Below are 27776 nucleotides of genomic sequence, written 5' to 3'. Positions count from 1 at the left end.
CCAGTGCTGGCAGCAGATGGTCCCTTGGTGCAAACTTAGCAAATGGGCCGTGTTCTGAGCATGTTAACTGATAATTAGTGTAAGATTCAGGGAGCTAACATAACCAGTGAAGTAAATTGGGCCATCTTGTGACCGTGACCTCAGCCATATTTGACCTTGGCTGGGCCTTTCTGGCTGAGGCTGAGAGGAGCCAGCTAACGTTGTCAACCATTGGAGCGTGGCCTTTTGCTGGGATGAGCCCAGCTCTGTAGTGTTCAGGACACTTTGAGAGAGTCCAGGGGAGGGCTACCAGGCATTGGAGAGAGGGCCACACATGATGGGTTCAGGGAGATGGGGATGTTTAGCCTGGCAGGGAGGAGGCCACAGCTGGCTTCAAGTATCTGAAGGGCTGGCCTGGGGACAAGGGATTTGCTGGGTTCCACTTGGTTTCTAGGGAAGGAGCTCTGAGCCAAGTGGGCCAGTGGAGGGGAGTGGCCCCAAAGGAAAAGGCTTGGGTGGAGAGCTCAGTCTTCCAATCCCATAAGGTCCCAAGGAATGGTGGGATGGCCCCTGCGTAGGGCCGTCACAGAAGGGACCGGGTCAGGTGCAGGTCAGACCAGATGGCCGTGAGATTCCCCCAAGCCTCCGCTCTGAGGCTCTTAAGGTGACATCAGCCTCTTCCCACGCTGCCTGAGAAAACAGGAGGCCACCACCGTCCGCTTCATGAAGAGAGTCCTGTCAGAGCCCTGCCTCTGGGGCCCTCCGGCCCACCCCAGCGACCCCAGGCAAGCCAGAATTCAAGAGGCAGCATGGCTAGTGGGTAGACCTCTGGACTCTGAGTCAGGAAGGCCTGGGTCTCAGCCACTGACTAGCTCTGTGGCTGTGGGCAAGTCATTTCCTTAGAGGAATCCGTTTCCTCATCTGTAGACTGGGACCATAAATAGCGCCTACCCCAAAGAGGTGCAAGGAAACTCAAGGGAGATTAGGGAAGTAAAATACCCGAACATTCGCTGAGATGAGAGCCGCGTAATCTGCTGCCACCGTGAACTCTTAGTGCTGGCGAGGGCAGCCCCGCGGGCTCTCCGGATAGAAGACAGGTCAACCCATCCTGACTGAGTCAGCCACCCGATTTAGCAGTCCGGGCCCTGCTTCTGCCGGCGTGGACACCCCTCGATGACACATGCCCGAGGCTTCTGGGATGAACAAACAGAAAGCATTGTCGAGCGTCCTCCGAGGGGAGGCAGCCAGCTGAGAGCTCGGGTCAGCCTTGGGAGGAGGGCGGTGCATCGCCGCTGAGTCTGATCTCCTCCTCTTTGGCTTCATGCGCCTCATGCAGCCCCCTGAGTCACCTTCCCAGGCGGTGTAAGTGAGAACAATCATTTCCTTCTTGGCTTCCTGCCCTCTTCAGGGTTGGACATCCTCTTTCCAGCCCGCAGGACAGATTCTCGTCATACCAGGTCCCTGGGTAGAGCTTCTTTCTTACTTTTTTTAAATTGTTTTTTCAGTGAACAAACATTTATTTTCTCTCCACCTCCCCCTCCAGTTGAAAAAGAAAAACAAATTCCTTGTAACAAATATGTGTAGTCAGATAACACAGATTTCCAGACTGGCCCCGTGCAAAGATGTATGTCTGGATCAGCATCCTGAGTCCATCTCATCCTCTCAGGAGGAGGGTGACATGGTTCACCTCAAATCCTCCAGAAGTGTTTGGTTGTTGTGTGGCTCAGAGCTCCTTAGTCTTTCAAAGTTGTTTGTATGTATTGTTTTCCTGTCGATTGTATTCCTGTTTCTGCTCACCTCGATCTGCATCAGCCCATGTGAGTCTTCCCAGGTTTCTCTGAAACCATCCTTTCACTATTCCTTATGACACAATAGTATTCCGTTCCATTCATACAACCATTCTCCAGTTGATGGGCCCCACCCCCGCCTCAGATTTTAGTTCTCTGCTACTTCAGATATGTTTGTTCAGATGGGTCCCTTTCCTCCTTCTTTGGTCTCTTCTGGGGTATAGGTCAGTGATGTCACTGGCATGGCAGGAAGCTGACTTTTTAGTGAACCCAGGGAATCATTACAAATTGCTTCTCAGAATGGCTGGATAGATTTGTAGCTCGGCCGACAGTCATGTTGATGGCGGTGGCGGTAATGACAGCGAGCACGTATAGAACGCTCTGTGCCTACTTTATCCGGCTTGATCCACGTGCCTGTTTTGTCCCATGGACCATCCAACATTTGCCCTTTTTCTTTTGTTGTCAACATTGCCAATCGAATGGCTGCGAGGCAGAACCCCAGAAGAGCTTCCAGTTACACTTCCCTATTAGTGATTTGGAGTATTTTTTTCATATAGCTACTGAGAGCTTAGATTTTTTCCTTTGAAAATACACTGTTCATGTCTGTTCATCTTTGTGCTCTTAAAGGAAAAAAAAATCAGACAGTGATACTTCCAGATGTAACCTTAAAACTGCTTAGCTTGGGGCTATTACTTAGAGAAAATGGTGCTTCAATAAAATGTTAGGAGTCCAGTTGAAATGGCTGGGTCATTGTCAGGAGATTTATGTTTAAAATTCTGGAATTTCACCCTTTCTCCTACATGTCCTAAAACTAGCTTGCCCCAACCAGACCTGAAGGGGAAAGATTCTCTTAAAGCTGCCTTCACCTCATTCCTGTTTCCTCTCAATTTTCTGTATGTAAAAGATAAATAAATGACTCACTCCCCTAAAAAAAAGAAAATAGACTACATCATTTGACCGTTTGTCAAGTAGGGGATGGCTCCTGTAAATTTGAATCAATTCATTATATACCTTGAAAATAAGACCTTTATCAGAGAAATTTGTTGTAAAGACTTCCCCAATTACCCGTTTCCCCTTTAGTTTTAGCTGCATTGTTTTGTTTGTGCAAAAACGTTTGGGTTTTGTGTAATCAAAATTACCCACTTAATCTTCCATAATCCTTGGATTGTATAATCGGGTACTCTTTCCTTCTCCATAAATTACAAAGGTAATTTCTTTCTTGTTCCTCTACTTTGTTGTTGATGTCCTTTCCATCTAAGCCATCTATCTCTTTGGAGCTTTTCTCGGTATATGGTGAGATATGCTGGTCTAAACTAAATTTCCACCAAGCTGCTGCCTGGTTTTCTCAGTAGTTTTTGTGGAATGGTGTGTCTTTAGCATGGTAACTGGAATCAAACTCTAGGTTTGTGGGTTCATTTGCTTCTGTATACTGTATACCTGATCAATCTCATCAATCCATTGACTTGTCTGTTTTTTAAACAGTACCATCTAGTAGTATAGTTTCTGAAGTAATGCTTCACAGTACAGCAGGTAGGGGGTACAGTACACAGAGCACCAGGTCTAGAGTCAGGAAGACCTGAGTTCAAATCTGGTCTCAGACGCTTACTGGCTGTGGGACCCAAAGTCACTTAGCCCTGTTGGACTCAGTTTCCTCATCTGTAAACTGAGCTGGAGAAGGAAACGGCAAAGCACACCAGTATCCTTGCCAAGCAAAGCCCAAAAGGGATCATGGAGAGTCAAACATGACTAAAATGACTAAGCAACAACAAAGTCTAGCTTGAGATTGGGTGTGATGAGGCTGCTTTTCTTCCAGCTGCTTTTCATTATCTCCCTTGAGGATCTTTTCTTCTTCCTGATGATTTCTGTAATTATTTTTCTGACTCTATGAACCGATCCTTTGGCAGTTTAATTGTCACAGCCCTGAATAAGTTGGTGAATTTAGGAAGTATTTTCACTTTGTTAGGTTGGTTCAGTGTGCCCGCAAGCAATTAATTTAGGTTTGTCTTTATGTAAAGAGCATTATAGCTCCTCTGGGCGCCTGGTCAGTAGACGCTGGTGTGTGTGTGTGTGTGTGTGTGTGTGTGTGTGTGTGAGATGAGATTTCTCTTTCTAATTCTTCATGCTGGATTTTTTGGCAATATCGAGGATCAAATAAAATTAGATACAAATTGCTTTGCAGACTATAAAGTGGTATATCGATGCCAGCTGTTATTATATACAGAAATGCTGATGGCTTCTCTGCGTTTATTTTATATCTTCCTACTTAGCTGAAGTTCTTAATTATTTCAATGAATTTTTATTGACTCTCTCGAGGTCCCTGTGTCATCTATAAAAGTCATCATTTTATTTCCTCTTTGCCTGTGCTTATTCTCTCATTTTTGGGGTCTTATTACTATAACTAACATTTCCATAAAACAGTGGTGGTGATAATGAGCATCGTTGCTTTACCTCTGATCTTATTGGAAAGGTATCTAGTTTGCTCCCCAGGGACAGTTAGGTGGCACCATAGTGCACAGGGTGCTAGGCCTAGAGTCAGGAAGACTCATCCTTCTGAGTTCGAATCTGGCCTCAGACACTCCCTGGCTGTGTGACCATTTGCCTCAGTTTCTTCATCTGTAAACTGGTGATAGTGATAACTATCTCCCAAGAGATATTTGTGAAGTGCTTAGCTCAGAGCCCGGCACATAGTAAGAGCTATATGTTGTCATTTGTTTTTCAGTCACGTCCGGTTCTTTGTGACCCCATTTGTGGTTTTCTTGGTAAAGATAATGGTTTGCCATTGTGCTTGGCATTTCCTCCTCTGGCTCATTTTACAGAGGAGGAAACTTTTGAGGCAAATGATGATTAAGTGACTTGTTCGGGGTCACACAGTCAGTAAATATCTGAGGTCAAATTTGAATTCAGGTCTTCCTGACTCCAGACTTGGCACTCTGAGCCCCCAGCTGCACCCATAAGAGATATAGAAATGTTAGTTATTGTTATGACATTGATACGGTCACATCACTTTTGTTGTTTTTGTGTATCGATGTGGTATATTCTATTTCTGGCTTTGCCAATATTGGACCAACCCTGCATCCTTGATAAGAATCCAGCCTGGTCATGGTGTATGGCCTTGTTGGGATCTTCTTATAGTGTCTTTGCTAAGATTTTGTCCAAATTGCTTGTGACTGTTCATTCGGCCTCTTGGTGTATCATTTTCTTTTTCTGTTTTGACGCTGCCTGGGTTGGGTATCATTGTTCTTTGAGGAATTTCTAGGGTTACGGGTCCCTGGAGCTCTGCTCCCCTCTGTAATTTGGGAGTAATTCTGGCTCTGGAAGGCCTTGAAATGGGCCTGGGGATGGAGCTGGGGATGGGTGACGAGCCTGCTGTTTAAGGGGCAGCCAGCCAAGTTCAGCGAGCCGGCAGCATAAGGGGGGAGGAGAGGCCAGGGAGACTGAGGAGCTCCATTACCCCAGACATGGAAGCCCTGGAGGCCATGCCGAAGGGGGCCTGGGGCAGAGGTCTGGGATCCTTAACTGGTGGGGGAGGGGTCTCTCAGAATTTGAAGAACTGCCTGCCTGATGGAAGAGGAAATCAGGCTCACTCTGCTTGGCTCCAGAGCACAGAGCCAGGAGCAGGAGCCAGACCTCACAAAGAGTCAGGAAGACCTTCCCAGCCAGTCAGGCAAAATGTCTATTAGGTACCTATCGCTTAGAGACAGCTAATGAGAAGTGCTATTTAAACAGCGCCTGCTACGTGCTGAGCACTGGGCTAAGGAATAATTATCTCATTGGCTCTTCGCAAAAACCTTGGGAGGGAGATGCTTTTACCTTCCTCATTTTACAGTCAGAGAAACTGAGGCAGACGGAGGATATGTGACTTGCCCAGAGTACCTGAGGCTGGATTTGAATTCAGGTCTTCCTGACTCCAAGCCCAGCACTGCCTCTAGTGTCTACGTGTGTCAGGCACTGAGCCAATCGCCAGGAACACAAAAAGGTGCCAAAGTTGTCCCTGCCCCGAAGACACTCAGATCTAATGGGAGAGACACAAGCAAACAAGTCTGTACGCACAAGCTCCATAGATAGATTGGAATAATTAAGGGTAAACTAATTAGCAGAGGGGAGGCATTAAGGCTGAGAGGAGGAGGGCAAGGCTTTCTGCAGAGGATGGGGGGAGCCAGGGGAACCAGGGGATGAGAATGAGGAGAGAGAGCATTCCAGGCCTGGGGTACAGCTGGAAAAAGTGCCTGGAGCCCGGAGATGAGGGTGCTTCTTGTGGAAAGCCAGGAGGCCAGGTCACTGCGTCCAAGAGTCCTCAGAGGGGAATAGCAGATAAGAAAGGAGAAGGGAGAGGCAGGCAGGCAGCCCCCCAGCAGTTATGGTGACAGTCCAGGGTGAAGGAATGAGGGTCTGCACCGTGTTGGGACTTCAGTCTGTGTGGTCTGAAGCGGTGGGGCAGGGTCAGAGGAGAAAAGGGGGCAGATTGGAGAGATTCTGCAGAGGTGAAATCGACAGGCCTTGGCACCAGCTTGGATCTGGGGGGTGAGAGAGAGGGAGGAGGCCAGGGTGCATCCTAGAATGTGCACCTGAGGGCCTGGGAGGTTGGTGTTGCCCTCAGTAGTGACAGGGAAGTTGGGAAGATGGGAGGGTTTAGTGGGGAATGAGAATTAGTTCAATTATGGACAGATTGAGTCTGAGATTCTACTGGCCATCCAGTTGGAGACATCTGAAAGAAATGAGATTACAGGCCAATGTAGAGCTCAGAGAGCTGTCCCACAGGGACATTGACTGCCACAGGAGGTAGCGGGCTCCTCCTCTTTGGAAGTCTTCACACCAACTCTGGACACATCGTTTTGGGGGGTTGTTGCAGACAAGAGCAGTGCTCGGGATGATTGGACCAGATGGACTGAAGTCCCAGCCAGCTGGTGTGAGATGCTGAGATCAGGGGCATCTCTAATTGTGCCCAGTCAGAAATCGGGGTGGGGAGTAGTCATTTTCATTTCTTCTGGTGCTTTGTGAAGGGGGCAGAGAGAATGCTCTGTGGGAGAGAGACCAGGAGTTGCCTGTAGGCTCTCCATGCCAACCCACTATGGCTGGTGGTCCCTACGTCATGCTGGAGAGCCTTCTAAGAATAGAGCAGAATATTTTGGGAGTGTACTTAGTTGTCAAGGAAGGCAGGGGCTGTGCATTCCTTGACCTGTGCCGGGTCTTCTTGCTGCTGCCTTTGATAGCACCTTCCAAAATTACCCTCTCAAGAGGTTGCTTATCACTGAGGGGCAGAGGCAGGAGGGCCACTGGGGACAGCCGGCCCAGACAAGCGAAAGGGGATGTTAGCAGTGATGTGAAAGGGCAGAAATGGTCTCCCAGTACTTCCCAGTGAAGAGCCAGGTTTCACTGAGCTGCTGGAGTGGTCAGCAGAAAGGGAAGACTGTTGGGCACCTGCTCTTGGTGCTGGTGGATGGGTCTGAGCAGAGAGAAGGTCACCATTTGCACGTGGTCCATGTTCCTCCTTCTGACTTGTGCTCCTCCTATGGGCAGGACATCCACCATCTGCACTGTGCTGGTCAGGGGATTTGACAGAAGAAGCACAGAATCTGGGCAGAATAGGATCAGACTGAGAAACAGCAAGGGTCAGAGCTGGGTTCCCTCTGGGTCTCAAGTGACCACTAGTGCTCACCTTGGGCAGCTTGTGCCTGGCGTCCATCCCTGCCCCTTGGGCAGCATGTGCCCGGCGGCCATCCCTGCCCCTTGGGCAGCATGTGCCGGGCAGCCATCCCTGCCTCTTGCCCCAGGCCTACCCCACCCTCCTGGATCCTCACCCATCCCTCTTCCGACCTCCATACGTCTTTTCCCTTGTACCATTAGCTCTGGCCGACTCATGCCCACTATATTGCCCTTGGGTGATGTGAAAGGTGGATTTTTCAGAAATCCTGGGTTTCCTTGATTTGCAGTCAATGTCCCTGGAAGGATATCGATTATTTTTTAATGAAAGGGACCTTTGTTTCAGGCAGACATTTGGGGCCCTTAGAGTTGGGATGGCTAATACTGGTTAGACAAGATGTCCTTTAGCTGTTCTTGGGGACCCAGGGGATCCCCAAATACATCTTGGTCCATAAGTTGAGGCTCAGTTTCAGCCCTTCCATCCTGGAGAGGAGAAAGAGGAGCCAGAACACCTCCCTAGGGTAGAGTCCACATGGGGTGGTCAGGCATCTCTGAGGCATTCCCTCATTAGGGTTCCTGTATTTACTTAGATTGGCAATTTTGACCTTGGACTATATTAAAATCTGAAGTAGGAATGGGAGTGGAGATTGTGGGAGTGTGGGGGAGGGGGAGCAGGGAAAGCCTCAGAAAGAATCCTTGGGATCCGGAAGAGAAGAAAGTGCTGACAGGATGTCTGATCTTTGCCCCCTCCCCCAGACCCTCCCCCCAGGAGCATCAGCCTCCAACTGAAAACCCTGATTGGGAGGAATGAGAGTCCCTCTGGGGAGGGGACATCACCTACTTCAGAAGTGTCTCTGACCTTCCTGGGGGAGTGGACCCAGCCCCCTCCGACCTTTTTAGCAGCCTCTCTTCACCCCCAGCTGCTCTAATTAAGCTGCCCTGAAGTGGACACCCAGGGGGTGACATCTGAGCAGGGTGCAGGAAAATCCAGTCTGGGGGTCCTGCCCTAATCCAGAGAGCTCTGAGCCCAGGGGTGATGGGGGTCCAAGAAGAGCTTCCTAATACTTTAGTGCTCACTGTTCCACAGGGAATGGCCTGTCCCAGGAGGTAATGAGGTCCCTGTCACCGGAGGTAGTCAAGTGGTGATCACATGCCTTCTTGCTATAGCTGTGGTCTCTGTGTTTGTCTACGGTTTCATGGGGTGGGGGGAGTGGAAGCAGAGTCAAGTCTTTGGCCCCCTTCAGAGAATCCACTCCACTTAATTCAGGGGTGGGGAACCTGCGTCCTCGAGGCCACATGGGGCCCTCTAAGTCCTCAAGTGTAACCCTTTGACTGAATCCAAGGGCTGCACTTGAGGACCTAAAGGGCCCCATGTGGCCTCACAGTCGTACGTTAACCACCCCTGCTATTCATCAAGCATTTATGAAACCGTTGTACAGGGCTGGACAGAAACAAAACCTTCCCCATTCTCATGGACCACCACACAGCCAAGGACACGAGTGGGGTCAGGTTAGGGTTCATGGGGTTAGGCTCTGGAACAGAGGGATTCTCCAGGCCAATCCACTTGTTTTAGTGATGGGGAAACTGAGGCCCACAGAGGTCACGTGACTTTGCCCAAGGTCCCATGGCTGCTAAAGAACAGGGCTGGGATTGGAACCATCCCAGGACATTGTTGTGGCCACTTAGGGGATGTAGGTGTGGGGTCTAAGACCTGCCCCAGGGCCTAAAAGGAAACCAAAGTGGGTGGGAACTAGGTGGTTGCTTGCAAGGGGATGCCAAGGGTACATCCCAGGATGTGCTTTCCTTAGGAACAGAGCTGAGGGTTTGTGGTTTGTGGTCCTCACCTACCCACCCAGAGCTGGGGGGAGGAAAAGGAGGTGGAACCGGGAGCCCAGTTTGGTGCTCAGGCTGAAGGCTGTGGACTCCTTGAGGGCCTTGACAGGCTTTTACCCTTTTTCATATCTTCGGGCATCTATTAGGTGCTTAATAAATGCTTATTGGCTGGCTGCTGGGCCCTGTGGCTTCATCGGTGCAGGGGACTCCCAGGTAAGGAAGCTTCCTCCTCCAATGCAGCTCGCTTTTGAGCTTCCATGGAGAGCTGTCCAGGGTCCCACAGCTGGAATGGATGGGAGGTCCCACTGCTGAGCACCATGCCTCTGTCCCTGCACAGAGGATTAGGATGAGAGTTAGGGGCAAAGAAACCAGGTCCCTGCCCTTGAGGGGTTTACTTTAGATTGGGGGAGAGAAGGGAGGAGACCTGAAAGGGCCTTAGGGAAGAGGCAGTGCCTGAGCTGAGTCTCCAGAGAGGGCATTCCTGGCCAGAGCGACTGCCAGGCATGGAGCTGAGAGATAGGGCCTGAGGAGGGGCTTTGGAAGCATTTCCAACCCTGACCTCCAGAATCCTGGGCTCTGTCTACCCCTAGACTCGGGGTCACCTCTCTCCCTTGCTCAGCAGAGGGTGGGGGGGAGGAGCCAAGGGAAGGGTTCTCAGGGACCCTTGGGAAGACATTGGCATGGCCTCGCGGGTTCTGGCCGTCGGAGGCTCTGGCTTCTTTGTCTTGTCTCCCAACACCCTGTTATCTGGAATTCATGCTATTCATCCCTCAGTGATCCTGGGCTCTGCTCGTTAGGGGGAGGCCTGGGGGGGGGGCGGGACTTGCATTCTCTGTCCAGAGGCGGGGCTCTACTGTGTGTGTGCTTGACCTGGTGCTGGGCACTGAGGGGAGCAGAGGAAAGAAACCAAGGAAGCCCAAGAAATGTTTGTTGATTAACTAATGGCAATAATTTTCAGACTGAGACTTTGGGGGGAGAGATACACAATACAGTAATATAGGGAGGGTGGGTGGAGTGTCCCATCAGGGCCCGACTGAGAGGGGAGATCTGGAGGGGAGAGAGGATGCAGATGGAAAGAGCCTAACCTGCAGTCACAGCCCTGAGTTCAGATGGTAGCCGCTCTGCCACCGATGGTCTGGGCACCTCTGGCAGGTCACCTCGCCTCTCCTGGCCTCGGTCTCCTCATCCGTAGAAAAGGGGGTATACTAGATGATCTTTAGGGTCCCTCTCATTCTAGGCTTGGGAGTTGACCCTTGAGCACAGGCTAAGGAAGACAGGATTTGGAGAAGCAAAAAGTAATGCCCTGTTCCTTCCTTCCTCCCTCCCAACCTCCCTCTCTCCCTTCCTCCCTCCCTTCCTTCCTTCCTTCCTTCCTTCCTTCCTTCCTTCCTTCCTTCCTTCCTTCCTCCCTCCCTCCCTCCTTCCTTCCTCCCTCCCAACCTCCCTCTCTCCCTTCCTTCTTTCCTTTCTTTCTATTTCCTACCTCCTTCCCTCCCTCCCTCCCTTCCTCCCTTCCTTCTTTCCTTCTCTCTCCCTTATCTCTGTCTCTTTCTCTCTTTGTACGTCCCTTTGTTCCTCTGCCCCTGCCCCCCACCATGGCTTTCCTCCCATCTGCCCTGTGAGACAGTATTCAGCAGAGGAGTAGCTGGGTAGGGTGCTGGGCCACATCCCTGAAGGCCCAGAGGCCTCAGGGCACGGGCAAGAGGGGCCTGTTCCTATAGGAAGGAGAGTGAGAGGGTCCTGCAGGTGGAGGCAGGCTCCCTGAGGGCCTTGAATGCCATGTAGAGGACATTGACATGATCCAGCTGGCTGTGGGGAGCCGTGGAAGGTGCAGCAGGACCGGAGGCTTTGGCTAGCTCACATACGCTTTCCATCCTGATGTCCACTTTCTCATGGCTCTGGCGGCTGGGTGGCAAGTGAGTAGGGGGCTAGACTGAGAGTCAGGGAGACCTGAGTTCAAATGCAGCCAAGGTGTGTGACCCTGGGCAAGTCAGTTAACCTGTGTCTGCCTCGGCTCCCTCGTCTGTAAAATGGGGACCATGGCAGTACCCACCCCACAGGATGACTGGGAGGCTCAAATGAGACAGCGTTTGTAAAATGTCCCAGAAATGCTGTTAAGAATAGTGGTTCCTCAGTCTAACCGGCCAGACGTGCCCGGCATTGTGCAGAAACAGGCAAAATCATGCCCTGGTGCTCGTGGGAAGGTCAGGCATGTTCCTTGGCTTAGCCCCACCCCCACCCTGCACCTGTGTCTGCCCCCGGGAGGGGGGTTTCTTTGGCTGGGGTTCAGACAGAACCTGGAAATAGGAACGGGAAGAGGCTTCCTCCTGGGCTGGCCCGGCCCGGCCCGGCTGTGTGTCTCTGAGTCCCAGGCTTCTCCTCTATGAGGGGAGGCCCCTAATCTCCACCCCGCCACCCCCCACCCACCCTCCAGGGGCTGTCAGTCGCCTGAGGGAAGGGCTGAGGAAGAGCTTGGCAAAGGGGCATCCCTGGAGGGGCAGGGAGGTGTTGGCTGGGATTTGGGGAAGAGCTCAAGGATGCCCATCCTGGCCCTGGGCAGAGCTTCCCAGGCCCCGGCTTTGACGGGCCTCCGGGCTGCCCGGGAGGGTTTTCGCTTCCTCTGATGTCGTCTGCCCCTGGTTCCTGGCTGGGTGGGGGCTGCTGACTTCAGCAGGAGGCCAGCCTACGCAAGGCCTGCTGAGGGGGTCCTCGGGGACCGTTAAGGACGTGAACAGGAGGACCAACCGTAGATATTTATAGAAGGCAGGATGCTGTCGAAGCTTGCCGGGTCGGAGAGGGCAGGCGGCTTCGGAAGGCAGCACAGCGGTCTGAGCCCCCTGGAGTGGCTGGGATCAGACCCTCCCTTCAGGACGCTTCCTGCTGGAATCGGTGATGATCATGGCAGCCAAATAATGCTGTAAGATTTGTCAGGACTTCCCAGGGGCGATCTCGCTGGAGCCTCGGTGGTAGAGCACTGGACTTAGTGTCTGGAGATTTGGGTTCAAATCTCACCCTCTGCAACCATCCCTCTCTCTGGGCCTCTGTGAATAAATGTAATTATAGATGTTATATATAAATATAATTATAAAATTAATACATAAAATAATAATTAAAAACCGATAATAACAGCGCACTTGGAGCTTTGCAAAATGCTTTACAGATATCACCTCATTTTACCCTGAGGTCAAGGTGCTGCTACTATCTTCATTTTACACATGAGGAAACTGAGGCTGACTTGCCCAGGGTCACACAGGGAGTAAGTAAAGGAGGCAGGATTTGAATCTGGGTCCTTCTGACTCTAGCGCTAGACCCTATAGCAGCCTCTGAGCCAGCAACCTTTGCACACAGTACTTACCTCCCCCAGAGGAATTGTGGGGAAAGGTCTTTGTAAGCCCGAAAGAGCTGGAGGAACACGAGGTCTCCTGATGACCATGACTCGTGCTTGTTGAATCCCTTCTGTGTTTATGCCTGTGTGTATATGTGCACAGGAGCGCTATGGGTGGGGGCTCGGCGTGATGGAAGATCCAGGGTGGAAGACCTGGCTTTTTCCTGCCCAGTACAGGATTACTGTGGAGAGGAGGTTCAGTGTAGTCACCTGAGGCTGGACTTGGAGTCTGGGATGCCTGGGTTCCCATCCTCACTCAGGTGTTTAATGGACAATGAGCGGTGCATGCTGCTCCCGCAGGTTCCTGGCCATCTGCTCCGGGCTCTGTGCTTGGAAACCTTCTGATTCCCAGGAGATCAGAGACAATGATGAATATTTGGGAGGGTGATGTCTTATAGTCATTGTCCTTCAGCACATCTGTGCAGCTGGGTTGGCAGGACCGCGACCTGTCACCCTGGGGCTTAAGGACATCCCGTGTCTGGCGCAGGGCTCTGCACACAGGAGGGGCTCCAGGAGTACTTGAATGCCTTCGTTGACTTGCACAGAGGTTTGTCAGCTGAAAAACAGGATTCAGTGCAGCTTCTCCGGGCCTACCATGAGGTGGGTGGGCTGGTGCAGGGTCCATGGCAAAGAATCTGCGATCAGTGTCAGCTGGCCTCAGGCTCTGCCCTGAGGTGCAGACTCAGTTGGGAGGGATGGCAGGACCTTCTGGGTGGCCCCCAGCCTCAGGTACTTCCGATGTTCACCAGCTCCGTTCTCCAGGCCTGGGCTGGGGTCAATGGGGCAGGCAATAAGCATTCGGGGGCTTACAGTCACTAGTCCAGAAACTGTGCAGTGGAGACCAGACCCCGGCCTCCTCATCTCCACTGTTTCTAGGGAAGGGATGGGTGCCCTCACACCAGACGAGCAACAGCCTCGTGTCATTAGACACAAATTCTTATTTTGTTTGGTTACCCAAATTTTGCTTATTAATAATAAAACTTATGATTCTGGTTTCTTATCATCATGTTTATTTTATCTTTTGCCTTTATACCTTTAGGCTATCTCCATCCTTTGCCCGCCCCCCCACCAAATCCTCTCATAACAAAACCAATCAAAACCAACCAGGACAGTGATAATGTATACAATAGTCTGTCTCCACAGGCCCCCCCCCCCACCTCTCTGCTGAGGAGCAGGGATTGTTGGTCATCTGTTCCCCAGGACCAGCTTCATTTCTAGGGATTTTTGGTCATGATTGGTGGCAGCTTCCTGCTGGTATTCTGAGGCTTTTCTGGGGCCCTCACTGGGCTTGAGCAGGCTGGGGCTTGTTCTACTGTGCTCTGGCTCTCTCCTGTCAGGAGAAACCCCAAGTGGGGCCCCTAGAGCCCAGGGCAGGTGAGTGGGGTGGACTGGCCGGTTGCAACAACCCCTCCAGCTTCCAATTGTCCTTTGGGGCACGTGGTGCCTCCTGTCCATGAAACAATGATGACCAGGGACTTCAGCCAGCCCCTCCTGCCTGGCTTCCCTGTTCTTCTGGCTATCCCTCAGGTATCACGTTCCGAGGGAATGAGACCCATCGCCTTTGTGAGCTGCTGCAGTGGGGACCTCACTGTCCCTGGAAGGACTTGGTGCTGGCCCCTGCTGGGGGTTGGGGCTGGGGCTGGAGGAGAGACTCCTATCTGCCCTGGGAGGGAGGCTGTTCGGCTCCTTCCCTTCACAGGGGGGCCAGGCTGGCTCTGCCCTTCCTCCCCCTGGCTCTGGGCCCAGCAGGGGAAGAGCCCTTCCCTTCACCGATGTCTCTCCCCCGTGTGTCTCTCTATCTCTCAGAAGTCAGGACCCGCTGGGTGCCTCATCCCCATCAAAGGTCACGAAGGCCATTACACAAAGTCTGACAAGGCTGTGGCTAAGAGTCCGGGGTTACCTGCAGAATGTTGTTGACAAGTATTTATTAAGCACCTGGTGTGTACCAGGGACAGCGCTAAGCATCGGTGGTCCAAAAAGAGGCAGAAAGCCTCCCTTGCCCTAAGGAGCTCACAGTGATGGCGGACACACCCTGCGGACAACTATGTGAGAATAAGACGTAGATGGGAGAGACAGGAGGGCGGCCCAGGTGACGGTTTCTCTCTGCGTACATTTGCAGACTCAAATGACAGCAGGAATTTATGTGATCCAGGCAGGGCCATGCTGGGGGCGGGGGGTGTCTATCTTTGTTTCTTTGATGTGGAGCCAGGACCGTGTATACAGAAGGTGCTTAATAAATGTGTGTCACATTAAATCGAGAAAGGCTGGGTGTGCATAGGGGAGGCGCTAGGCAGAATGTGTGTGTTTGTGCACGTACATGCCTGGACAGCAAGGTCCCAGGTAGAGAAGGAGGCAGGGGCCCTGGGTGAGTATGGCAAGCCTTCTGCTTCCATTCGATTGGGAGGTCCTTGGCTTTTGCCTCTTTTGGTGCCCCCAGCAGTGAGCATAGTGCTTGGCACACAGTAGGCAGTTAATTGCTGCTTAGAGACTGGCCCGTGGATTATGATGCTGGCCAATCATAGAGCCAGAGGGCACTTCAGCAGCCCACTGGCCACTCCGGACCTGACCAAACATCTCTGTACAGTGGACGTCCTGCTTGAGCTTCTACTCTAGGGAGAGGGAGCCCCCTGTGTCTGGGGATAGTCTGTGCCACTCTGGGACGCCTCTGCCTATTAGGAAACTTTTCTTGACATCCAGCCTCTGTGTCTCTCTGCAGGGTCTCCTCCCTGCTCCCAGTTCTTGCCCCTGGGGCCAAGCATAGTGAGTCTTCAGACACATGCACAGAGCTATCACAAGACACCCCCGCCCTGCCCCACCACAGTCTTTTCTTTTCCAAGCTCACAACCCCCAGGTCCTTCAGTGGATTCTCAAAGGGGATGCTGTCCAGACTCCTCACCATCCTGATAGCCTTCCTCAAGCTGCACTCCCAGGCAGCGTGGGGATTGCGGTACATCCCAGCAAATGTCTCAACTCAAGCTGCCTCGTGGTCAGCATTAGCCAGTAATCCTCAACAGTATCCAGGAAGCCTTGGTTACCATTAAACTGCACCCAGGGTGCCTTAATGAGCCTGTCTGAATTTCTCCACCGATTGCCTGGTGCTGAGGTCAAAATAGCCCTAAATGGGCAAGGAACAAGGTGGCTCATGCTAGGGATTGTCGCCAGTGTCATTCGCCGGAGCACGCTTCCAGCTCAGTCCTGATAAAGCCCTGATCATTCTTGGCAGTGACACAGGCGTCCTCTGTTCCTGCTGCCTTAAAGGCTGGAAGCCCGCGGGACAGGGGGTGCTGGGGGAGGGGTCCTACGGTATTAGCTCTGCAGGCCACAGACATTGGGAAAGAGTGAAGCTGACCGTCTTGGGGAGGAGGCTGGTTTGGTCACTGCAGGGAGGAAGCTATCACACTGGAACTCCTGGATGGTCTTGGTCCCCTGCTTGCTGTCAGAGTTCTAGCCTTGGGGTTCCCCTCTCCTTCTAGGTCCTTCAACCTAGGGACAAAATCAAGCAGCTGATCCCTGCATCGCTCCTGGAAGTGCTTTTCCTCTAGCTTGTGTAAAATAAGGGGGTGGGATGAGATGTCCTGTGCCGGGGCCCCACAATACTTGGCGCCGTCTTGTAGATAAGGAAAATATTAGGGTTCTGGGAGCTTGTGGCCCCGTGGCTCTTGCACGGTAGATTGAGGTCTAGGTTCTGTGATGCTAGACCTGTGAAGTTTGGGATCCTGGGGGCCTCAGGAGGCCTGAGCTGGGGGAGCATCACAGATGTACTTGTCAGTGTCTCAGAAATGGGGAGGAACCTCCACTCTATGTTGTTGGCTTTTCACATACTTGGAGATCAGGGTGACCTTAAGAGGGCTTTTAGGGCTGACACCCGAAGGGCTGAGGGTCTCTTCCCCAGCCTGCGCCTCCCTGTCCCCATATGCACAATGTGGATGTGGAGTGAGCTGGCCTTCAAGGCCCCTTTCAACTTTGAGGGTCTGTGACTCTAAGCTGGGATCTGTTCGTATTCAAGACCCTTGTTGGTCTGGGGGCTGTACTACAGGATGCCTGCCTCCAACACCTACCTTCCTAGCTGATCTGGCCCTTCCAGATGAGCTCTGAAGTTCCCAGTAACTCAGAAATCCAGTTATGGTTCCTGACAATTCCCTCAGCCCACAGGGTGATGTGGCAGATAATGAGGAGGGCCCTTGGCTGAGTGAGCAGTGTGCTGGGAAGGTAAGAGCCCTTCCTCAGACCTTGCTCTGTCAGAGGCCATGAGCTTGGGGAGGGCAGGAGAGCTCCAGCCTGGGCTGGATTTCCCACCATGCTTTAGGCAAAGCCCAGCTAGGCTAGAAAGAAGCTTGTGGAACCAAAGTCCCTTAACCAGAATTTTACTGACTTTGTAGAGGGACTCCTGCCCCCACTACTTGTTGGCAGTGTGACACTGAGTGACCCCAAGTTACTGCATCTCTGCGCCTCCCATGCTTTGTGAGTGTGACACCTGTCCTATAGTAAGAGCCAAAGGCGGTGGTAGAGGCTCAGAGCCCTTTATATCTGTGACAGCTGCTCAGCAGCAGCCACACCAGCTTCTTCCTTAACACAAGCTCCTCGTGGGCTCGCACTGTCTCTCTTCTATTTTTGTTTTTGTACCCCAGCTTCTAGCACACAATAGGTGCTTAATAAATCTGAGTTGCCGAACAATCCCCCCAGGGTTCCACCAACCTTAGCAGGAGGAGGTCTGTGACACTGAGGGAGACGCATTTAGATCAGAAGGGGCCTAGGGTGGGCATCGGAGTCACCGAGACCCAGGGGAAAGACTGGACTGATGTTTTGGGGGAAGACTGGGATGCTGTGGGTAGGAAAGCCCCAGCTCAAGGTCCTCTGACCACCCAGGCCACAGAGTTCTCCATCGCCCGGGTGCTCCCAGGCTCTCTCCTTCCCAGGCCCATCTCACTGTGCCTGGGCTTGTCAGATCTCCCCACAGTGCCCATTCTGAGGGCATCATGGAAAGGAGATCTGCATCTCATAAAATAGTAGGGGATGCTTAAGGCCCCAGGGTGGCCACTGGAGGAGAGAACTGGAGTGGCCAGCCTGGCTAGGTAGTGAGGTCCTCGTCCCTTGAGCTTATCAGAGCTTGCCCAAGCACAGAATCATAGAATCCTATAATTTCTGAGTTTAGAGGAAACTCAAAGACATCTTGTCCAGGCCTTACCCTGCCAAGACGCCCGTCTAAACCGTCCCAGATGAGTGGTCCTCCAGCCTCCACTGCAGAGGTCGAGGGAGGAGGAGGCATTTGGACAGTTCTCATGATAGGGGCAGATGGTGGTGAAGTGGATAGAGCATTGGGCCTAGAGTCAGGAAGATCAGAGGTCAACTCTGGCCTCAGACACTGAGTGTGTCACCTTGGGCAAGTCACTTAACTCTGCTTCCGTGTCTTCTATTAACAATAGTACCTCCTTCCCAGGGCTGTTGTGATGATTAATATTTGTAAAGCGCTTAGGACAGTGTCTGGCACGTAGGTGCCATATCAGTCCATAAACATTTATTAAGTACCTACTGTGTGCCAGGTGCTGGGCTGTGCAGTAATTGTCCTTTTACTTCATTTCAATTAGATGATGACGTTGTTATCTCCTTTGTTGGGCCAGTCTTGTGGCCTCAGCTCAGAGGGAGCAGGATTCTGGGAGTACTGAGGTGGGAGGGACTGGGGAAGGGGATGAGGTTATGGGGATGGGAAGATGGACGATGGTGGGCCCCCTGCTCTGCCAGTTGTTTGTCCTCAGGAGGAGGGGGCCAACCACAGAAGGGAACAGGGCTCTGCACCCCTAATGCCACACATAGCCTAGGTGCTTAATACTTGCTTATAGAACAGAGAGAGGGTGCCAGCACATTGGGGACCTTGGGTGAGGACAAGACTAGAATTCCACAGGCTCCATCAATCTGCAAGCACCAGAGACAGTGTGAGAGGGGGGAGATACAGAGCCAAAGACAGCCCTGCCCTCAAGAGGCTTATTTATATTCTATTTGGGGAAGGGAGGCTGGTATTTATAAGCATTGAAGGCAATGGGGTTGGGGTGGGGGGGTGGTGTGGCAGGCAGCTTCCTTGGCCAGGAGCAGAGCAGAGTTGAGTCCATGCTTGGAAATGGCTTTCCCAGCAGCGGTGGTCATTTCCCCCTTAGCCCAATGCGGCTGGGAGGTCAGTCAGCCTGGGCTGGGCCTCAAGGTGTGGGGAAAGGAGCTTGGACTTGGAGGCAGAAGACTTATCTCCTGTCCTGTCTGATCTGGGCTTAGTCTTTTCCTCTAAAGATGGAAACAGTGATTCTTGTAGTCCTGAGGCCTTGGGGAGGGCTCCTGGGGCAGGGCGGGGAGGTGTGAGGATTCAGACTTTAGATTTTGGCCTGCGTGAGGGAGTAGGAGCCTGAGTCAGCTGGACTCTCCCTGCACATCCCAGGTCTCTAGACCCAGGCTGTCTTGTTTGCCCACCAGGAGTAGCTGACAGGATGAGTCTGGGTGGTTCAGCACACTGCCCTCACCAGCTGGCTGGCTGAGATCTTGGTACAGTCTGTGGTTCCCAAAGCTCTTGGTTGCTTCTCTGACTGATTTCCTTTGACATCTGGGCCTCTCCTTTGAAGAGAGGAAGTCCGGACTGGGTGTCTCTGCCCCAGGACCACCTGGTGTCCAAAGTGGGGTGTGGGAAGTGAGGCTTGGGCAGAAGCCAGCTGTGGGTGCCCACCACAGTGAGGCAGCCACCACACAAGCCCATTAAGCAGACAATGGGCTCACACCTGCCCCAGAACGGGCACCTGTGCCAATCACCCACTCTGCACCTGAATAATTGACCAAAGTGACCTCAGGGCAGGCTGTGTACTGAGGCCAGAACAGCTGCTTTCCCAGTGTGGTCTCCCTTGGTCTTAGAAACCCCCAGAAAATAGAAGCTACAGGCATCTTTATCCCTATTTTACAGATAAGGAAACTGAGGCACAGAGCTGCTCACATGACTTTCCCAGGGCCGCACGAGTCATGTTGGAGGCAAAATTGGCAGGTGGGGCTTCCCGCTGTGTTCATTGTGCCAAGATGAGAAGAAAGCCAAGGGCCCGGGGACTAGAGGAGGAGACAGGAAGATCTAGCCAGGCCTGGCTCATGGAGGAGGGCTTCCCGGAAGGGGCGGGCACAGGGTATTCCAGGTGTGGGGGATGCCTGGGTGGGGGGAGGCCAAGAAGGAAGCTTTTTGTCCTGGTCATTATTCTATGGTTGCAGCTGCAGGTTCAAATAATCCATTATATTAAAACTCTCTATTCAGATACTCATTGGCCAAAGAGAGGGCAGGGCCCTGGCTCACTGTGGCGCTTGGTGAACAAACGGTCATTCATTTATTCACTCGTCTTCTTTGTCGTCTACGGTGGGAATTCTTTTTGCCAAAAAGTATCTGAATATGTGTCTATATAGCTATTTAATAGATGCAACATATCTATGTGATGTATATATATATGCATGCGTATTCTGTGATTAAATGGTGTGCATGAGCGTGCGAATGTGTGATTGGCTATCCAAGTGCATGAGAGTACATGTCAATGTGTGTGTGTTCACATATGAGAGGTTGTGAGTGAGCCTCCTGCTCAGAGCTCTGCCTTGGGCTTCTGGGGCGCTGGTCCCCCGGGGCTTGGGGCTGGGTGCCCCACACCTCCAGCAGGTGCCTCGTCTGAGGCGAGGCGCAGCTCTCCGGAGGCCACGAAGCCCAGCGTGCCCCCTTCCTGCACCGGTCAGCACCACGCAGGACAGCCAGGAGGGGCCATCGGGCTCAGAGGGACAGCGTCTTCTCTGTGTCAGTGACTGGGTGAGGACCCAAAGCAGAGGAGGCTGGCCTCCAGCTGGCCGGGTAAGCTAGGGCTCCATGGTTCTCCCAAAGCTTCCGAGGTGCCGACAGAGAGGGGTTAGGTTGGGTCCGGGGCACCTCGCTTTAGGCAACAGTCATGTCCCGGAAGTGCGCGTAGTCTAAGCTTTGTACGCCGACTTTGCTTGGGGTCTCGGAGCAGAGGTTGGTGCCTGGTTGTTCTCGATGCTGCAACAGGGGACGCTCCAAGACTCAGCACTGAGCCCTAGTCTCATCCTTCCACTAAGTTGTTTCAGTTTCCCCATCTGTCAGCTGAAGATCTCCAAGGTGCCTTCCAGCTCTAGAAACAATGGTCCTGTCTCTTCCTTACTCCAGGAAGAAGTTTCCCCTTCTCTCCAAGTAGTTCAGTTGAAGCCTCCTCCCCACCCCGACTTCAATTCTGACTTTCTCCGTGTCTCCAGGACACAGTGATCAGATAAGCTGGCACTAAGCCGTACCAGGAGAAGGGCAGTGTTCCACTTGTCCTTGGAAGGTTTTCGCCATTGGCAAGAAGGGGAGGTAGGCCTTCAAGAAAAGTTTTTGTGTCTCCTAAGTAAGGTATGCTGGGATCCCCTCTGCTGATGGGGAGCTCACCCCCAGATCATCCAACCTTCCTGCCTGCCCCACACTGGCTGAGCTCTCAGAGTCACTTCTGCATGGACTCACCAGGACTCAAACCTCATCTCTGTCACTTCCCACCTGTGTGGCTCTGGGCCCACCCCTGCCCCTCTCTGGGCTGCCTCTAAACCCTCCTGGCTCTTTGCCCTACTGTGCGCTCAGCCTCAGGCCTGAATCTGTGGCCGGGCAGCCTCAGGGAGCTGGCCAACTCGTAGGGGAGAGGGATAGAAGGACAGACAGGCCAAGGAGAGGAGTCATGACAGAAGATAAACATGGGAAGATGGACAGCGATTGGCTGGGGGAGGCAGGAGGTCCTGGCGTGGCAGGAATCAGCGGCCCGAATGGGGCTGGGGATACGGTGGGATGGCGGGCTGGGACCCGGAGAGAGAAGGCTCCGAATGCCTGCATTCTCTGCAATTGTTGAAATTGCCGCCGTAAGACTGAGAGCTGGAAGGAGCCTGTTGAACCCGTTCCTCCCATTGGACAGATGGGTAAACTGAGGCCCAGCCGGGCACAGTGCCCAGCGCATAGTAGGTACTTGATGAAGGCTAGCTGGCTGACTTTGCCAAGGTCATGCAGGGAGTAAATGCCAGAGCCGGGATCTTTGGCGTCAGTCCCTGATCACGTCAATGTTTCATCTCCTATCCAATGCTGCCCTCTTTCGGAACAGAAAAAAATTTGCTTTTTCTGCCTGACAGGAATGGGACCTTGGGAGCCTGTGGGGCCCAGCTTCCCTTCCTTCCACAGGGCCTGGAAAGTGCAGCTTCCCCTGGGGGGGCTGGGTCTGCCCAGGGGTGGGGGTGGGGTGGAATGGGCCCTGGAGCCTCCTGCCTCCTGGGGGGCCCCACCCTCCTCCTTCCCCCCTCAGCTGGCCAGACAGCCTGTCCCAAGACAGTCCTGTTCCTCAGTCCTGGTTCCCTCCCTTATTGGCCGGCAGCCCCCACCTGTCCCTGAGGTCTGCTGCACCTTCTCCTGGGCTTGTGTCAGGGCCTCCCCTTATCAGCGCCCACATCCCGGATCCACTTCACTATGTTCTCTGGGCTCCCTCCCCTGGGATCCCGTGGCTCTGGGTCCTTGGGCCGTCCTTACTCCAGCCAACGGCCTCCCGTCACCGAGGCCCAGAGAGGGCAGAGATGGGCCCAAGGTCACACAGGTAGGAGGGAGCTAAGCAGGCCTTTCAGCCAGGGCCCACCCTTAGGTCTCAAACGGGGCTTCTTCACCCAGGGCCCGTGCCAATTTGGGGGAAGGGGTGTCTGTGAACTTGGATGGGAAAAAATGAGCCCTCTAAGTGAAGGGGAGCGTGTCTTTGATGGCGATGGCGGAAGTGAGGGGACCACTCCTGCTCACCCCTTGCTGTCCTCATAGACATGGAGGGACCACCCAGAGGTTCAGCTGAGTGAGCCCAGGGCACAGAGGCTGAGGTGAGGGAAGAGCCCAAGGAGAAGACAAGAATGATGAACCCAAGGTCCCAGCGGGCCTTCCCCCAGCTCTGTAGCAGGGACCTCCCTGGCTCTATGGGTCTCTGGCCTTGGCGGGGTGGCCCAAGCCATAGTCTGGTCTTTGCTGCCACCTAGTGGTCAGGCTAGGGAGCGGCGTATTGAGATGCCGTACAGTCCGTGTCTCTAATGGAGCGTCCTAGAGACAGCAGCCGTGGTTCTCTGTGGACAGACAAGGGGTAGGGAAGGGCATGGAGGTGGGAGAAGAGCAGCAAAGGGACGGTCTGTGTTTGGGGCAGCGATCCTGAGACTGTGTGGTGTTGCTGGTCTCTTCCAATGGTCGCTTGATCCAGTGGACTTTTCTCCACCCTCATCCTTGGTCTCAACCTCTCCACAGCCTTTGACACGGGCCACACTCTCTTCTCAGTGATGGCCCCTTTCCTCTGGGCCACCCCTTTCTCCAGTTGAAATCCACACTGAACTCACCTTGGCAGCTGGCATTCCCTCCTGGTCACCTTCCCCACCTCCTCCCATGCAGGGATTTGGAGTAAGATCCTTTTTAATGAGAGGAGAACTGTGTCCTCCCTTTCCACATTACCTACAGTTTGGGAGGAAGAGTTAAGGGTGGGGGGAGGTGCCATAATTTGTCTGCGTGGGGCTTTCCTCCAGTGACATAAAGTCCAACCTCCAAGCCTTTGGAATTAGTCTCCAAAGGCACAAACATTCAGCTCCTGGCATCCCACCATCTGATGAATGAGGGAGCCTCTCTGGACTGAGTCCCCATCTGCCTCAGTGAAGGCACACCCGTGCCCATACATGCACATACACAGAGCCCACCTCTGGGGCCATAGTTTGGCAGCTGTGTTCCAACCCTTGTGTTCAGTGGGCAGAGCCTTCCTGGACCCATGGTCACCTCCAGGCACAAGGGGTCATTACTGGAGAGGACCACCAGTTTGGGCTACGCTGAGAGGCACCATGGACTGAATGGTGCCTGGGGAAATTCTCTTCGTCCTGCATGGCAGGGCAGGGAATGATTCCCTTCCCACCTTGATCCCCCTGGCATCAGTATGTCAGGGGAGCAGCAGGCACCCTCTAGTGCCAGGGGCCAGTGGGCATGGTGGTATGGGAGGGGCCCAGAGCCCCTGGCCCCTGGCACTGACAGGCACCTGTTTCTCGGGGTGTTTTCCAGCTTCCTCATTGTTCTGATTTGCCTCATCTTCAGTGTGCTCTCCACCATCGAGCAGTATGTTACCTTGGCCACCGGGACACTCTTCTGGATGGTATGTACACACCTATGGGGGCTCCTCATCCCTCCTGCTGGCCGGTGGTGCCAGGCCCTATCTGACCACACAGCCCTTTAGCTACTGCCACAGCAGCCCTTGACAGGGTGCTCCCTCTTCCTGTCCCCTTCACGTGCACTCACAGCAGCCTAAAGGATAGCACCTCCTTCCTTCCCCCAGCACCTCCTAGTGATGTTCATCTAATGATGTTCAGCTGGTGGGGATTTCAGCCAAGTCTGTGCCAGCTGCAGAGCCTGGTGGGGTAGGGAGAGAGGGAGGATCAGAGCTGCTGCGCACCTCGCCTCTAGGCCTAACTGCTGGGGACTGGGAGAGCTAGCCATGGTGTCCAGGGCTGTGAGGAGGAGTACAGAGAAGAGCAAAACATGGCCTCTGTCCCCCAGGAACTCAGGGCCTTGCCAAGGAGAGGGTAGAAATACAGAGAGAAGAGCAGTGATCCCAGGCAGGGGGTGGGTCTGTGGCCATACATGCCCCATCTGAGGCCAGACTGAGCTCTCTGAGGGCAGGGGCCACATCTCCCACAGCCCAGGCTGAGCAGGCCTTTCCCATTTGAGGCTCCTGGCCGGGGTTTATGGGCTGAGGGAGCAAAGGATATTTTCTAGAACATCACCAGGTTTATACTCAAACTGATTCCTTTCTTAAACTCCAGGCTTTTGGGAGACCTTGGGTTTTACTAGAGGCTTTGTGGTGTTGGGCTCAGAGCTTTCCCTCTGCTGGCTGGCCACGGCCCCCCCCATTCCCCAGCTCTCTCCTGGCATTGGGTAGAGGTGTAGGCAGGGTAAGGTCCCACCTGTGCCATGGCCACTCTCTGTCTGGATTCTGTCTTGTCCGATGCTGGTGAAGTTGTGTTTGGTTGGGAGCAGGAGCCCCTGAGAGCTGCTGGAACAGAGGCAAGAGAAGCTTCCTGGAGAAAGCTAGGAATGCCTCCAAGGTGGGCCGCAGTAAGGTCTGGGAGGGGATCCATGTGCGAAGGCCGTATGTGGTAAAATCTGATTCTAAAATCAGAAGAATGCTTCTGTACTGGAGACTCAGAGATCGTCTCACCTGCTGTTATGGGGAGCATACACAGGACTATTGTTACAAAGTGTCTACAAAGAACTACAAAGTTACTGTGTGTGTGTGTGTTTGTGTGACAAAGAGATGGAGCGGGAAAGAAGGGAGGGAGGGGGAGAGAGAGAGAGAGAGAGAGAGAGAGAGAGAGAGAGAGAGAGAGATACTACCAAGGTGAGGAGGTGGAATTCAAGAAAGGTCTCTTATAAGGAAGGGTGACCAGAGCCATACATGAAGGGAACCTAGAATTTCAAAAGGTGGATGGGAGTAGAGAACATTCCAGGCATGAGGTACAGCCTAGCCAAAGGCCTGGAGGTGGGAGGTGGAACCTGTGATCCTGACCTAGACTGTTAATGGCAATGAGGTGGGGACAGAGGTCAGGTTGGTGAGAGGGTAGAGTGTGTGGTCAGGAGGGGCAGCAGCAGTCCTGGAGAAGGGAATCTCATTGGCTTGTGGAATGCCACCAGCGTCAAGCCAAGGATGGGGCAAGATGGAGCTGCTGCCATTAGGCAGGTGGGGGGCCTGAAGTTCCCTCCCCAGGCTAAGACTGTTTGACTCATCCTTCACCCCTAGGTCCCCTGAAGTCAGATGAGAAATCTTTATTGGGGCATCCTAATGACTCCATAGCCATCAAGGAGGGAGCAGAGGACCCTTGGCTGGGAGTGCGGAGAAGTGTGTTTGTTCTGGGGTGAACTTCTCGGGTCTCTGTGAGCTCGGACAAGTTGACCTTCCTCAGTCGCTCCACCTGTCAAGTGCAGCGGTTGGGACCCCCTTGCCTTGCTGCTCTTGGGTTGGCTAGGAATTTGTTCTCAGTTCAGAGCAGGCTCTCCCAGCCTCGAGAGCTGAATCTGCAGCGTTAACTCTCCCAAGCCGAGGTCACTGGATGAGGCTGTTCCTGGGCAGGTGGGATGTGGGGGGCTCCCGGCCCCCCTCGCTGAGGGCTCAGAGGAAGGAGAGCCCAGCCAAGGCCTGGACCTTCTCAGCGTTCGGAGGGAGCTGGGGACCGGGGTCTGGAGGGCTGCCGCGGCCGGGCTGGGACCCAGATGGGGAATGTGGATTTGTGCAACCCGGATGCTGGGAATGCAGTACTGAGAGGGTGGAAAAAAGGCCTTCGAAGATGGATTTTCCCAGAGAGCCCATATTTTTTCCCTTCTTCTCATAAGCAAGGGTTTTATGGTGCCAGAAAGCTGCACTCTCAGCATGATCTCAGCAGCCCAAAGACGGCATCCAAGGGGATTAAACTTTCTGCTGAGTGCGCCTGAAAAAATGATTTTCTTGGAGGAGTCTTGTTTCAACGTTGGGCCCGGCCCAGGACCGTTAACGGGCACGTTTTCAGACATGTGTGTCCTCAGGGGCGTCCGCAGCTGCACGGGCGGAAACGTGACTGATGGTCTTGCAGAGATGGGTGCGTTGCAGAGAAACCGGGGGGCTCCCCCAAAATGCCTTTCCAGGCAGACTGGGCTTTGTGTTGGGTTCGATGTGCTGTTGTTGCTAGATGTCCCAGCTTTGTTACAGGAGACACTGGGCCGCACTCATCGCTGGGGTGGGGGGACTCTGGCTTTCTCCTCTGCCCTGAGATCTGGCTTTGTATTTTAGGGACCCCCAAGACCATTTAAAATGACCTCCCATGTGTTTCAGAGCCCTGTGGTGGTGACAGTGTCTTGGGACCATGAACTTTGGGGTGAGAAAGCCCCTCAAGGAGGGGCAAAGGGCTTGTGACCTGGGCTGACTTTCTCTTCCTGTCAATCAGTGGATTGGGGGATCCCCACTCTGATGCTGATGGGTGGGCATTACTAACATATGTTCCGTGGGCCTCCGGGACAGCAGAGGCCAGGGGCAGTCCACAGCAGCCCAGGGTTCAGGAGGGCTCCAGGTCTGGGGGGCCCTGGAGAAGAGAAGATCAGGTGGGAAATGACAGTGGTCTTCTGGCACTTGAAGGAAAAAGCGAGAAGCTTTGTTCTGCTTGGCCTCTGAGGGCAGAATCAGGAGCAGTGGCTATAGGGAGAGAGAGACAGATTAGGGTGCAATGTCAGGAATGAGCCTTCTAGCCATTAAATAAATGCCTTGGGAAGGCACAGGTTCCATCTCCCACCTCTGTGTGTTTGACCAAACTGTCTCTCATGCCTACAGGTCTGTGGGCAAGGGCTTGGCCGAGAGGCAGCGGATTCTTGTTCAGGCTGGACTCTGTGGCCACCAAACTCCTGCCCAGCTTCAAGGCTTTGAGTTTCTGTGAACTTTGCTCTCATTTCAGTGGTCAATTAGGGGCCCTTCTGGAGGGCAAAGACCAAGCAAAATGCCCACCCTGTTCCCTGGGCATAGCCCTTCCCTGGATCCTTCTGTTAGGAAGAGTTCTTGCCCACTCCCAGGCTTCCAAATACAAGCAGCCAGCAGCCCTCACCAGCACTAACTTTTAAAAACCCTTTCTTTACAATTTTTTTAAAAATTTAAAACTAAAACACACACACACACACACACACACACACACACACACACACACACACACACCCTAACACAAAAAAGGAGCATTTCCATTCACACAACAGAAAACAAAAAAGATTCTTTGTGAAATGGGATCTCTGTTTATCTCACTTGTGTTTGGGGAAAAATATATAATAAATTCTCCATGTTCCTTGAAAACTGCCCTGCTTATCTGAGCTTCCCTCTTTTCCCTTCTGGGCATTACAAAAGTGCCATCTCAAAATAAAACTCTCTGATGTCCCTGGAGGACCCAGTGTTGCTTCTTGGCCAGGTAGGGGCCTCTCTCCCTTGTGGTAGTGGAGGTTCCCTGGGGGCTGGGGAGGGGTTTACATCCCCTGGGCTGGCCACCTTAGGGTCCTTCCTAGAGGGATGGACCAGACCATGGACTTTCTGAAGTGTTACTGGTTTGGGGGTTCTGGTCCTGCCTGAGGT

At 53.2% G+C, this 27776-nt stretch overlaps 1 protein-coding gene across 1 annotated transcript in view; it reads left to right on the top strand.

Annotated features, from left to right (window-relative positions):
• KCNQ1 (potassium voltage-gated channel subfamily Q member 1) overlaps window positions 1–27776 on the top strand; it is a 275625-nt gene that overhangs the window by 45714 nt on the left and 202135 nt on the right. Inside the window, exon 2 of the mRNA XM_036765323.1 lies at window positions 23708–23798. Within this exon, the coding sequence (XP_036621218.1) occupies window positions 23708–23798 (91 nt within the window). The remainder of the gene's footprint in view (window positions 1–23707; window positions 23799–27776) is intronic.

The sequence above is a fragment of the Trichosurus vulpecula genome, chromosome 6, assembly GCF_011100635.1.
Source record: "Trichosurus vulpecula isolate mTriVul1 chromosome 6, mTriVul1.pri, whole genome shotgun sequence".
Taxonomy (NCBI): Eukaryota; Metazoa; Chordata; class Mammalia; order Diprotodontia; family Phalangeridae; genus Trichosurus; species Trichosurus vulpecula.
Note: the sequence above shows the minus strand (reverse complement) of the source record. Positions and strands in the feature narration are given on the sequence as shown.